Source organism: Alternaria postmessia (genome assembly GCF_024291825.1).
Source record: "Alternaria postmessia strain BMP 2775 chromosome Unknown scaffold_25, whole genome shotgun sequence".
Classification (NCBI taxonomy): Eukaryota; Fungi; Ascomycota; class Dothideomycetes; order Pleosporales; family Pleosporaceae; genus Alternaria; species Alternaria postmessia.
This window is the reverse complement of record NW_026260098.1, coordinates 157,529-169,940: the sequence shown is the minus strand read 5'-3', so window position 1 is coordinate 169,940 and position 12,412 is coordinate 157,529. Positions and strand designations below refer to the sequence as shown.

Below are 12,412 nucleotides of genomic sequence, written 5' to 3'. Positions count from 1 at the left end.
TACACGCTGTATATACTTTTGCCGACCCTGAATGTCGTTCGAAGAGAACATGGTAACCGGAGTTTGGGCTTCAACGGATACGATAACTATAAGATGATGCAGCGGCAGCCAGCTGTAGGCTCATCTTCGGTATCTCTTCGGCTCCCAGTCTTTCCGGTCTTAGCGTTTTCTTCGTCGTCGACCATCTCTTGTGGCTTAACTGTCATGTGCACCACGTTAGGGGAGTCTGTCTGGAACCGGCAATCTGTCCGTTGTCAGTAGCTGCACCATGAGCTCGTAAGGGTTGGCCTATGCAAGCTGCGCGTCGTAGCTGGCTCGGCCAGTAGGAAGCGTGTGCCGAGCGGTTGGACAAGCCACGCCAAGACATGAGCTGATAGAGAAGAGGTTCTTACCTTTTAGTGGCGATTTGTCGTCGAGCATGCGACCAAAGTGGATCAGTCGTATCGAGACTGGCGACGTAGGTCGAGTCTCCCATTCTGTGGAGAGTAGTTAGCGTTTGCCAAAGGAGGTACGGAAGTGCGTGTCAAGTTGCGATTGCGCTCGAAGCTTTATGCAGATCAAGATAGAGAAAGCTGGCGACACAGCCACCCCACTGCCCAGCCAAGCATGACCCGACTTGTGCGCAGAGCAAGGAAGAAATGCGCATGCGTACCTTCTCGCCAGTCCCGCCATATCAGCTCCTTGAGCGTGTATACACTGATGTTGTAGGGGTCCATGTTCTCAACGTTGATGTTGCGCTTCTTCAGGTACTTCTCCTCGATCTTGTATGGATGTCTCGCACCACTAGTGAGGAGCAGCATTATCACGAGCACGGGGCCGTTGGTGTTGTCTGGGTTTGCAGCTGGTGTATCCGTCGACGGCCCAATCGCCTCGGTCTCTGCGCGATTTAACGCAGCGGGAGGTGCGGGTTTCGCAGACGGAGAAGCAGCGACAGGCGCATTCTCAGAGGCGCTGGTCTCGACTGCAGGTGGTGTGGAAGTCGCTATCGGAGCTGTAACGGGTGTCTCTGCAACCTGCGTGCCCGTGTTCGCAGAGGCTGGCACGACGCCCGACGCCTGGAGAGTCCTCATCTCGACTGGGCTTGACGACAGACCTTGGTCGCTCCTGCTCTGTGGTCGCGACCCTGCGCCCGCTTGTTGTGGAGTGCTCTGTGGTGCCGTGGGGGCTTGATCCGCTGTAGACGCCATGGTTGGCCGGCTTCACTCGCGATGTTATGCGGCAATAGGAGGAGCGAGCGATTGATTGAGGTCAAGCGAGTGGATGACGGATGCACGACGGGAGATTTCTTCCGGTCAGCGTCGTCGTCGTCGCAGAGGGAACGGCAGCGAAGAATAGTTTGGTGTTGAGATGTATTGGGGCTCTGATGCGTGGGTGATGGAAGGTCGGGCGACCGTGCGCGATTGGAAGGTCGCCGTCGCCGCCTTGCTCTCCTTCTCCGCAATCCGCGAATGCGGCAAGAACGACCCGCTGGCTCCACCAAGAGCCACTACTGAGCCGAGAACACCGCCTCAACGCGTGGCCATGATGCTGCCCGCTTGGAATTTGCTGGTACACATCCATCGGTACCACGCACCCTCGTCCACCTGTCTTGTGCTTCTCCTGTCACTGTCAACTCTGCTGGGCCCGCAACGCGCCAGCCTTTCGCTACCCAAGCGTGTGCCCCTGCATGCTATCTCACCATGGCGATAATTGGTCTGCATGCATCTACTTTACGCCACATGCACAGTAATCAAAGTGGACCCGGGCTTCGTCCCGACATATCTGGCAGCATTGTTTAGCACATGACAAGCTTGCAAGGTCACTACAGACTTGTTCGGTGGCCTGAACAGTGACATGCATGCCGAAAATCACATCTGTTAATGCGAGAGACCGGCAGCGAACGACGTAGCGTGCTGACTCTGCTCCTAGCCCTGCAATGTAGGTCAGTGTTCCGCCCGCCACCCATTCTGGTGGTCTTCGACTCCAGAGATCACGTAAAAGAGGACGAGACATGCTCAGCGAGTTTGTCGAGCCGGGTAGGTTGGAGATTTCATTATTTCATTCATGTTTCGGTCCTGCACCACCATGGCATGTCCATGTCGTGAGCTGTCCGTACTGCGAGTTGAACTGTCGCTTGTGTGCATGTGGAATATCCTCCATGCTACTGCTCAAGCATCACACGAGTACGAGACTACCAGTTCATCTTCATCTTGTGCTCAATCTCCGTGTGGAAGTCTGGCACCTCACGTAGCTCGCTGCCTGTGAACACATCCTCCCAGCCAATTTCACAATCTCGTCCCTGCAGAATGTCCCGGTGAACGCCACTGCTTCCGCCCAGGGTTGCCGGCCTCCACTCGCCTGCCTCAGCGATCTTGAGCTCCATACCCCTACGCACTGGCTCTGCAATGCCAAACTGTCGCCTCAGCATTTCCATCTTCAGGCGATCTTGGGTGTCTCGCCATTGGGTAAGACGAGCCTCGAGTGGGTGGGCAGACTGAAGAGCGACGGGTGCTGTCGACGACGACGATGCGGTAGGTGCTATGGAAGTCTGGGCGAGGCGAGATCGCAGCGTGTCGTGGACACCGGGAGCAGAGGGTGCCGAAGTCTCGAGAGCGGTTTGCGTGGGGTGCGCCTTGTTAGGGACGAAGCGGAGGGACTGGGGTGCATGTTAGGATATGTCAATGTACACGGGCGCTATGGTGCTGGCAGCTTACCATCTTGATGAATGTGGCGCTGAGAGTACGTGGAGTGGTTTTGAGTTGATTGATACGGCGACTGGACGTCGGATACTCGTCTTGATATGCTGGAGTATTGTTGACGTTCGAAGGCGGGATGTCGAATTGTTGTTATCGATGGATGGGAGCTCACTCCAGGCTGCTAGTGACGCGCCCACTAGCGTGGTCTTGGCATACGAGTAGATGGTCAATCCCCGAACTTGACCGCATCGCAATGAGAGCGAACTATCTAGCACAGGTGGTGTTTCCCTTTTGATTGCTTTCAGCTTCAAGCAGCTACATTCCGACCATGCTGCCCAGGGGCAGGTCCCAGATTACGCAAGCAGCTATCATAGCTCCTACACTGACCATAGCCGCCATGAGGATGTTGACAGCATTATTGTCTAGCAGATCGCTCCCAACCTCGATTTTCCGACTCTCATGCTGCGGGTCCACGACTGTATTGCCGCTCGCTCCAGCCTTCAGCATTGTCCCCGATGCCTTGACCGACGCTGCAGTGTCCACGCCGCTTGTCTTCGCAGTGCCATTCAAGCCTTCCGAACGACTGCTGACCTTACTTTGTATCTGACCCACTTTCGAGAGGTGGAGCGGGTTACTGCTGCGTACAAGAACTCGTCTGCCTCCCTCACCTTCTACAACCTTGCCTGAATGCACGTCGATGACGCTAGCTTGGACAAGAGCACCGAGGAGCGAGTCGAGAAGTGTTCCACCAAAACCGGCAGCTGTCAAAGCAAGTGTATATGCAGTCTTCTGCGAGAAGCTCCAGTCTTTGCAGAAGGGCACAAGGAGTGTAGATGTGGCTGAGAGTATGAAAGCTCCGAGCAGCCCAGCACCAAGTCCAGTCGCTGTCACCCCTCCATTTGTACCAGGCGGGACGATGCGCCACGGAGCTGTTATAAGACGTGGCTTCGATTTTGATAGGATACCGAGTTCAGAGGAGAAAGTGTCTGCGGCGACTGCGGCGTAGTTACTAGAGTATGTTAGCAATATGCGGGAACATGGAGGGCATTCGCTTACGCTACGATACCTATCACCAGCGCGTCGCTGCCTCTATGCCAACATAGACCCTGGTCACCATATCTCCCTTCTTTCCTTAGCTGCCAGAGGTGCAGCAATATTAGCACCGAGGCTACGCCGGAGTTCGCAATAACTTGAACATGGTTGCGAGTGCCTTCTCCACCAGATGCACCTGTCGCTGACTGTGTCAATTTCGCTTTGATATCATGCTTGACCTGTCCTTGTGTTAGACGTCTTCTGCAGGACTCTTCGAAAAAGTATACCTTCGTTACGGTACTGCCAGCCAAGAAGAAGACTGCAAGAAGAGCAAAGAATACACTCCACGGATGTAACGCGTGTACAACTGCTGTCGCGAACGCTGCAAGAAGTCCGATTGGGGTCAGTGACTTTCGCGAGTACGCTCTGTATACGAGCGCAGCAGTAGCTGGAACCGCTATAACGGGTCTCATGCTTGGACGTGTTGGACTTGGTGTAGGGCGGCACGGAGGTGTGGCTCGAGATGGTGACCCTTCCCGAGATCGATTGATGTTGCGTCATGCATGGCCAAGCGTCCACAGATCTATCATAGGCTGAGACCCACCCAGGCATCGCCATCATCAACCTTACAACCCGTGAAACTTACGATCATCTACATGTAACTACTGGGACACAGAAAGCTCTATCTTTCTTCTAGATCCCTTGTAGTAATCTGAACAGTGGTTCGAAGGCGCACACACATTGTCGTCACGCACCCTACCCTCAGTGGTGTGCCAGATCCGTTCCACCATCATTAAGTTCCTTGCCAAAGCCGTTAAGATCTATATAAACCTTACATTTCTTGGTAGTTTCCCAAGAGGTTCCGCAACACGTATGAATTAACTCCACCACTTCCGATCCGAGGCAACTTGCCAGGAGTCTTCGAACGTTGATTTATACGGAGTCACAAAAACATCTTCGACAGCCTTGGCGATCAAGACTACTCTCAAATCTTGCATTTCTTAAGCTCGCAGTCGATGATCAACTGAAAACAATTCGAGTTTTCGGGCACAGGTACGTCTTCACGATGTTTGACCTGGCAAGCGCGCAACGAGATCAACGGCTCTACTACGAGATCTCGCAATGCTCTAAGAAGATGATAAAAGTTCAGAAGTTCCAATTACTATCACAAAGACCAAGTGCCAGCAGATATGAGCTAAACGAATAGGAGTGGAATGCTGTTAGCGAAAGCTTGGGAAAGCTTGACCATTGTCAAATTTGCTTAAGCTCATCGTGCGACGGGTGACACCTGCTGCGTGCGCCTAACAGGCGTCCAACGAGGCTGTGTTTTGTACCAATCGCGACTCAGCCCAGGACCGGCAATAAGAGTCCATCTGCAAGAAATGCTGCGATTGGTCCGCGAGGGTGACCCAACTAGGAATAGTCGAATCTCTCTCAACGCTTGGTCACACCCAGAGCATTCATGGCTAAGATCCCGTGTAAGGCCCACAGTGTGCACTAGATTAGCTACACGAGGCTTTCAACACCCTTGAATTCAATTCATAGCCACACATGTCCCTTGGCTGTGCATCGTCCTATTTGGGTGAGCTGTCCGCATCTGCAAATACAGCACAAGATATAAGGCGTCACTGTCTGGAACGATGGAGGAACTCAAATCACCCGCTTTCATTTTCTCTGCACTCGTCTTTCCGCTGTCTTTTTCCGATTCTCAAACATGGCGATATATTTCTTCAAACTTGTCCGGAGAAAGCTTAGGGAACGCGAAGCCAAAAAGGCCATCCCAACTACAGATGACTCCCACCTAGTACCTGAGCCTGCCTCAGGACAAGAGCTTCAAGGTTACCCGAATAGACATAGCCATGGGCTATCTCAAGACTCAACAGGAAGCCACATCAACTTCCTTACACCTGAAGAGGCAGCACAGCAAAAGATAGAAGCTCGCCGAAGAAGGACGCGGCAGTTGAAGTTGATGCTAGGACTTGTGTTACCCAATTTCCTGGCTGCGATGGACGTGACTATCGTTGCTCCGGCTATTCCACTTATATCATCTCACTTCGGTACGTCGTTCCAGTCCGTCCCTTCAGCCTCAAATACCTATGTGCTAACATACGTCCTCAGACCAGCTGTCCGGAAGCTTCAACTGGATTGTAGCAGCTTACACGCTCACATTCACCACATTTATTCCTGCATCAGGACAACTAGCTGATATCTACGGTCGCCACTTCGCGCTTCAGTTCGAGATGTTTTGGATCATGATAGGGAGTGTGATCTGTGCTACCGCCCAGTCTTGGAGCATGTTGCTTGCGGGCCGTGCGTTGCAAGGCTTAGGCGCTGCTGGCATCGTGAGTTTGAGTCGTGTCATTGTGTCTGACGGATCAACACTGGCGGAGAATTCGAGAAGTACCTCAGTCCTATCATTGATCATGGGATGCAGGTAAGTTCTCACTCGATTCGACTGAGGAACTTGTACTGATCATGTTGAACTAGTTATGCTGTCGGCCCAGTCATCGGTGGCTACCTTGCAGATGCGAGTTGGCGATACATATTCGTCCTCCCAATCGGCGTCGCAGTGATTGCCATGGTCATCATCTTCTTCGTCATGCGCAAGGAGCTCGCTCAAGGACGTGCCATAACCGCACCAGGCGAATCGCGCCGTTTGGGCTATATCTCCGGTCTCGCCATCATCGACTGGCCCGGCCTAATCATGTTCATCTTTGGAGTAGGCTGCGTAATCCTCGCCATACAATGGGGCGGAACACAGTATTCCTGGAGCTCGGTCCCGGTCATTGTCTCTCTCATCGTCGGCATTGTCCTGTGCATTGCTTTCTTCATCTACGAGTACTTCCTAGGCCCTGGCCGGGCCATGGCCAGATTCTTTCCTCGTCAAGTTCCCATGATTCCCTCCACACTCTTCCGCAAGAAGGACACAACGCTGCTTATGATCATCAACTTCTCTGCTGGTATCTCCATGGTCTCCGCTTTCTACTTCCTGTCCTACTACTGGCAGCTTGCCGAGGGGTACTCATCCAGTCAAGCCGGTGTACAGCTCCTCTACTATACGCCTGGCCTAGGTGTAGGTGTCTACGTTGCAGCCATGCTATGTAACCGTTGGCCAAGACAAACATTCTCTCCTTTGCTCATCGGTTCCATTGTTGAAGGGGTCGGTCTCGCACTCCTCACCTACTCGATATCCATCCGCCACATCACACTGGTGAAAGTGTTCCTCGCTGTATCAGGCGCAGGAACAGGATTACGCTTCATGCCCATTGCCCTTCACGCAGCAGGTATCTGGTCAACGCGTATTGCCAGCATGCAATCGCTGCTTTCCTTCATGGTGCCTCTGGGGGAGACAGTTGGTATTGCAATGATGGGATCGGTCTTTTCAAACAAGCTTTCCACTTTTCTGACGAGAATCAACCCTGGGAACGGTATCTCGTTACCTGCCACTGGCCCACCGAGCCTCGAGCTCTTGAACAGTCTTCCTGCAGCAGTCAAGACAGAAGTACAGAATGCGGCTGCCAAGGCAGTGATGTGGTCTTTGATCTCCGTGTTGCCTTTTGTTGCCGCAGCCATTGTTGCGTCCTGCTTTCTGGGCAATGTGTGGATCGGAAAATCGGCAACGAAGGGCAAAGAAGGAGAACCGGCACGCCCAGCGGAGATGGGCAAAGTCTTGTATGACTTTTACATGCTCGCACTCTGCACTGGAAGAGTTGCGGAGCAGAAGCAAGATCTGGATGTCAATATCTCAGATGAGGCGGCGAAGGGAAGAGGAGATTTACAAGAGGGCAATGCAAGCACGACAGCGTCAAATAAGAAACAGTATGCGGCTATCGATAGCTCGGTGTAAGATATTGATAGACATAGACTGTATTTTATCTCCTACTAGGCCTTTTTGAACGACTCTCAGTCACTACTCTTACTAGTCCTAGCAGATTCGCTCATGCGGCTCCCTCCAAGGTACACCTAGCACCTCGAAAATCTTTTTCTCACTCCTAGCCTCTACTAAGACACCCTCGTTCAGCTTCTCACCCCTTCTCCCTCGATGAACGTCCTTGTACAACCCCCTTTGATTCAACCTCATATTCTTCTTGCGTGCCAACAGTCGGATGCTGCGATTGAAAATGTCATTGCCAGTGAAGTATATCAGCGCAGCTCCCATTTCTTCTTCCGGTACAAGGAGAAAGTCCATCCTGCGCCAGACCTCTGAGGTCGGGAGACAAGAAGCTCCATGCCACTTTGACCCCGTAGGGTCGTTGGATCGAGAAGTCGCTAGGGATGCTTTCAAAAATCCAATCTTGTAGAGACGAGGGACTAGGACTTCGAATATCGTTGTCCGCATGGCGGCAAGCGAAGTACCGGGTTTTGTAAGTATCACATCGATATCGCCCGAGTCTTTTGCGCCTCGGCGATAGCTACCCATAATGGTAGCTTTGAATTTGGTATCGATCTTCTGCAATTCTTTGACGAGGATGGCGCCGTGTGCTTCCACCTCAGCGCGTGGTATCCTGGAGTTGAAGTGATCGTAATGCTCTACGCCGACTTTGTTGCTCTCGGTAAGCTTCACTTTGATTCGAAGATCGTCGAGCGTACGATAACCCGCTTGGATCCATTTATTAGCCTGAACAAGTCCAGCGTCATAGACACCAAGAAACAATCGGAGAACTGAATCTAGAGGGTCATCTTGAGTACTTTCCAGTCTGCGAAGACGATCGGTGAGCACAATCTCTTCAATCTTGTCGGCCAGTCGCAAACCAATACCAGGAAGTGCTGCAGCTTGTTTCGCAGTGGTGATCTTGGTAGTCTGCTTCTTCAATGTAGTTATGCACTCGCGGTAGCTTATCGGCCGCCATGTGTCCTGCATCTGCTCGTAGTATTTGCACATCTGGTCCAAGATCTCAATGGTTCGGGCATTTGGATTCAGGGACGTATAGCCTTGAGCACCCGGATCCATACACTGGAATACGTTTTGGTTGAAGGGCTTCTTTTCACGTAGGGCTGATGCTTTCGAGATGAAATTAAACTTATTCGGTAGTTTGGGAGTCGTTGCCACGGGCTCTTCGTCTGTATCTGAGTCCTCCACATCCTCGATGCCGCTTGCTGCTGGAGACTCTGCATCCTCGTCCTCCTCCAGCGGCAAGTGTGCTGTGGCTTTGGCTTCTACTATAGCCCGAGAAAGATCATCGTCGAACTTATCGATAGCCTTTGGTTGCGTAGCTTTCTTGGGGCTCGAAGATAGCATGACAAAACTATCTCTAACAGTTTCGTCCAAAGAGCCAGTTGGAGCTGTATCTGCAATGATCTGGGTAGCAGGGACATCTTCTTTTTCTGGGCGTGAATCAGTATTCTGCAAGCATGCAGTCGTCTGTCGTGTTGACGATTTGACCTGTAGCGGCGTCTGCGAAGCGGCCGAAGCATTTGATTGCAGCGCCGGCTGTTTGAGTCTTCTGCTATTGGGCGCGCCTTTTGGAGCAAACCGTGGCCAGCTCGGGTCTTGGAGCCCTCGGAATTGTATACACTCCGGCACATATGGTTCGTACTTGACTAGTACAATATCCTTGGGGAGTCCTGGCATGTTCAAATGTTTCAACAAGCTCATGTATGTGTACTGGTCATCATCCACGATGACGTGTGTGATGTCTTCTCTCCATGTTTTGACCCAAGCGGCTCCAAGTTGTATTACTTTGTGTATACGACGTCTCCGAGTTGTGAGAATATCGTCGTTCGGTGGGTAGAAATATACGACTTTGCCCTTGAGATATTGTTTGTACTCAGGATCCAGCTGAATGTTGATCGCTGGTTTAGGGTTCCTCTTGTTCCCGCACTCTCGGGGAACATCACCTACTCGAATGTAGAACGGTGTAAGATCTATGTCAGCTGTCTCAGGTAAGGACAATACCCTTCTTAGCTTGATTTTAGGACCAGCAGATGTTGCCGTTGTCCTACCGCGTGGTTTCGTGGCTGGGGAGCCTCTGATACGTTCTGATTCGGGCGCCGTAGGTGAGCGCATCGGCTTATGGCCCGCCTGTCGCTCTGTCTCGCGTAGTTTCCTTGTATGCGCCTCGAACGCCTCTCTTGGTGTCAGTCCAAGAAAGCTACTTGTTTGTCTTGTGAGGGATGTGGGTCTTGTGGATCTCGATTCTCTTAGTGCTTGTTCGAGCTTATTCGCGCTGTTGTCCAGGGTGTCTTGTGCATCGTTGGACGTATCCATGAGTTCGTGTTCTTTGAAGTAGGCTTCCTTGGCTGCAAGCTCGGAGTCTGGCATTGTAGAGGATTCTGTAGTTCAGTGGTCGAGTCTTTGCGACTACAGTGATGTTGACTCAATCTGGGTCGTTAGTGACAACGGCACGGCTCCATTTGAAGTCGTTCAATGTTGAGCGTGATGGGTGCGAGGTGGTCAAGAGCGACAACTGCGAAGACCTATTTGCCCAATATAGAACCCTGTATATTGATCGCAGGCACCGTTCGTCATACTTGCGGTTACCTGGCAATATGCAGGTGAAAGAGTCGTGGAATATGACCGAGGCAGCAGCGCGTACAGGGATGTCAGTTGACGCGAAAGCACGTGGCACTTTGGCCGCATTGATACTAGCTCGAGGCTTGCTCTCGTCATTTCTCGAGTTTGGCGGGACACAGATATTCCCCATCCAAAATGCTGCAACCACGGATAATAACGCCATTGCGACGCACGTTCCTTGATGTCTCGTCGATCTGCGTAAGGTGTCAGGGTCGACTTGCAATATCCTCAATTGCAAGGCAACCATCCACTCGACCATTCACCTCGATACATACTCTGCGCCAGCAAGAAACAGCTCCCAAGCCCACCCCGGGCTCACCCGCTCCCGACCCCAAAGATGAAGACATATTCATCCCGAAGCCTCTCGGCCGCCCCATCGGTTTCAGCAGACCTCCGCAACCGGGCGAAAACACTAGCAACCCCAAGACCAAAAAAGATTACTCCGGCATGAGTATGTCGCAACGGAACCTCGAGAAGCGCAAAGACCTTGTGGAGAAGTGGGGCACGAACTACTTCCGTGACTTTAAGAATATCCGCAAGTACAGATCAGGAAAGACATTCATGGCAAACCCGAGAATCTTCAAGAAAGATGCTGCGCTGTACTTTCCCAACTTTCACGGAGATACACTGGAGGGAAAGGACAAGGACACTACAGACGTGCTCAACGGCAAGATTAGTGTTGTGAATGTGTTTAGTTCAGATTGGGGAGTACGCCAGGTGGACACATTCACAGGAAAGCAAACGAATGCTGGGCTGCACGATATTCTTGCACAAAACCCGGGCGTTGCGCAGATGGTGGATATCAATATCGAAGAGAACAGCATGAAAGCAATGATCATATCTTTGTTCCAGTGGCGCTTGAAGGCCTCTAAAGCAAAGGAGGATTGGGGAAAGTACTTTATTGTAAAGAGAGGTGTTAGTGAGAGGATAAGGGAGACTATCGGGTTATTAAACGGCAGAGTCGGCTATGTCTATCTCGTAGACCAAGACTGCAAGATTCGATGGGCGGGTAGCGGGGACGCGGAAGGGACAGAGATGGAGGACATGAACCGGGGTTTTGCGAAGATGGTCTCTGAAGCCCGATAGTGCTTTCTGCAACGCCTATATTGGGGAGGTATAATGACGACATGTAACGATATCTTGTACAGCATACGGAAGACTCCAATTCCCACGATACCCGAAATCTCTGGAAACATAACTGTAATCATACAGGCCCAAGACGCCTTGCGCATAGCATGCTAATGAAAGTCATGAGGATATCCAGCCCGCTTGAACGCCCAAAATGAAGATGTGCAACTCCAGCCTACCTGAACCATAGCAGCATCAAGAAGCAGAACGCGATGAAGCTACCCAGTATGATGCCGTCTCTGCGCTTCTTTGTCCCAATCCTTCCAATTAAACTGTTGATGCCTGGCACTTGACTTGCTGCGCCCACGATTCTCCGGTTGATGCTTGTCAACGTTTCCCTTTGCAGGCTGAAGTTCTCTTGCACAGCGTATGCCTGGCTGAGAACCGAGTCGGCCACGTTGTGCGAGTTGTCGATGCGATTTCTCTCGTCAAGCATGTAGTCAGCCTCCGCCTGCTCTGGGTTCGCAGACCGGTATGCATCGATGTCCGATCGTACATTGGAGAGGAGGTTTGCTCGATTACGGGCATCATTGAGGGTGGCCTTTAAGCGCGCGAGCTCGCGACGGTGATCTGAAAGTACTTCGCGATGTCTGGCAAGATTGTTCTGCTTCACAGCCGAGGAGCCGTGTGCCGATTCGGAGTCGAGGAGCCGTGACAGCTGGCCGACAAGTCCATCTCTTTGCTCAAGAATCTCCTGTAGCCTAGTCTCGACGCGCAACTCTTCTTCTGAGGGCTTTGCGGGGATGTTTGGCGTCGAACCGAACTGCGAGTATGTGTGGAACAGCGTCTCTGTCTACCATGCCTTGTTAGCAGGGATGCAGCGAAAGCCGACCAAGTCTTTCGCAGCAGTGAATAAAACCCACTTGTTGTTCAAGAGTGCGCGCTTGCTGACGCAGTTGCGCCCATCCACCTCCAGTAGAAGACATTTCGAGCAGTATGGTATCTTTACAGGCAGAGGCGGCAACAATGGACCTTGGACTTCTGGCATGATGAGGGTCGCACCTGCCCTGGCGCGGGCTACGCAATGCACGGCCAAGGCGCTAGTCCATCGTAGGGATAGTGC

General features: G+C 52.1%; 6 protein-coding genes across 6 annotated transcripts; 2 read left to right on the top strand and 4 right to left on the bottom strand.

Moving 5' to 3' along the window:
• Positions 1–86: 86 nt before the first annotated feature.
• J4E82_005009 (uncharacterized protein) lies at positions 87–1,187 on the bottom strand (the record flags this gene model as incomplete). The annotated part of the gene is made up of 3 exons (XM_051731280.1): positions 87–244; positions 393–476; positions 653–1,187. The coding sequence occupies 3 exons, from the start codon at positions 1,185–1,187 to the stop codon at positions 87–89; spliced, it is 777 nt and encodes a 258-aa protein (XP_051588961.1).
• A 983-nt stretch (positions 1,188–2,170) lies between these two features.
• J4E82_005008 (uncharacterized protein) lies at positions 2,171–4,180 on the bottom strand (the record flags this gene model as incomplete). Its single annotated transcript, XM_051731279.1, has 4 exons — positions 2,171–2,635; positions 3,063–3,684; positions 3,732–3,946; positions 3,995–4,180. 4 exons carry the CDS (start codon positions 4,178–4,180, stop codon positions 2,171–2,173), a joined length of 1,488 nt encoding a protein of 495 aa, XP_051588960.1.
• Positions 4,181–5,421: 1,241 nt separating this feature from the next.
• Positions 5,422–7,554, top strand: J4E82_005007 (uncharacterized protein; the record flags this gene model as incomplete). Its single annotated transcript, XM_051731278.1, has 3 exons — positions 5,422–5,764; positions 5,826–6,141; positions 6,195–7,554. 3 exons carry the CDS (start codon positions 5,422–5,424, stop codon positions 7,552–7,554), a joined length of 2,019 nt encoding a protein of 672 aa, XP_051588959.1.
• A 78-nt stretch (positions 7,555–7,632) lies between these two features.
• On the bottom strand, positions 7,633–9,969 carry J4E82_005006 (uncharacterized protein; the record flags this gene model as incomplete). The annotated part of the gene is made up of 1 exon (XM_051731277.1): positions 7,633–9,969. One exon carries the CDS (start codon positions 9,967–9,969, stop codon positions 7,633–7,635), a length of 2,337 nt encoding a protein of 778 aa, XP_051588958.1.
• A 387-nt stretch (positions 9,970–10,356) lies between these two features.
• J4E82_005005 (uncharacterized protein) lies at positions 10,357–11,307 on the top strand (the record flags this gene model as incomplete). The annotated part of the gene is made up of 1 exon (XM_051731276.1): positions 10,357–11,307. One exon carries the CDS (start codon positions 10,357–10,359, stop codon positions 11,305–11,307), a length of 951 nt encoding a protein of 316 aa, XP_051588957.1.
• A 217-nt stretch (positions 11,308–11,524) lies between these two features.
• On the bottom strand, positions 11,525–12,275 carry J4E82_005004 (uncharacterized protein; the record flags this gene model as incomplete). The annotated part of the gene is made up of 2 exons (XM_051731275.1): positions 11,525–12,142; positions 12,213–12,275. 2 exons carry the CDS (start codon positions 12,273–12,275, stop codon positions 11,525–11,527), a joined length of 681 nt encoding a protein of 226 aa, XP_051588956.1.
• Between the last annotated feature and the right edge of the window lie 137 nt (positions 12,276–12,412).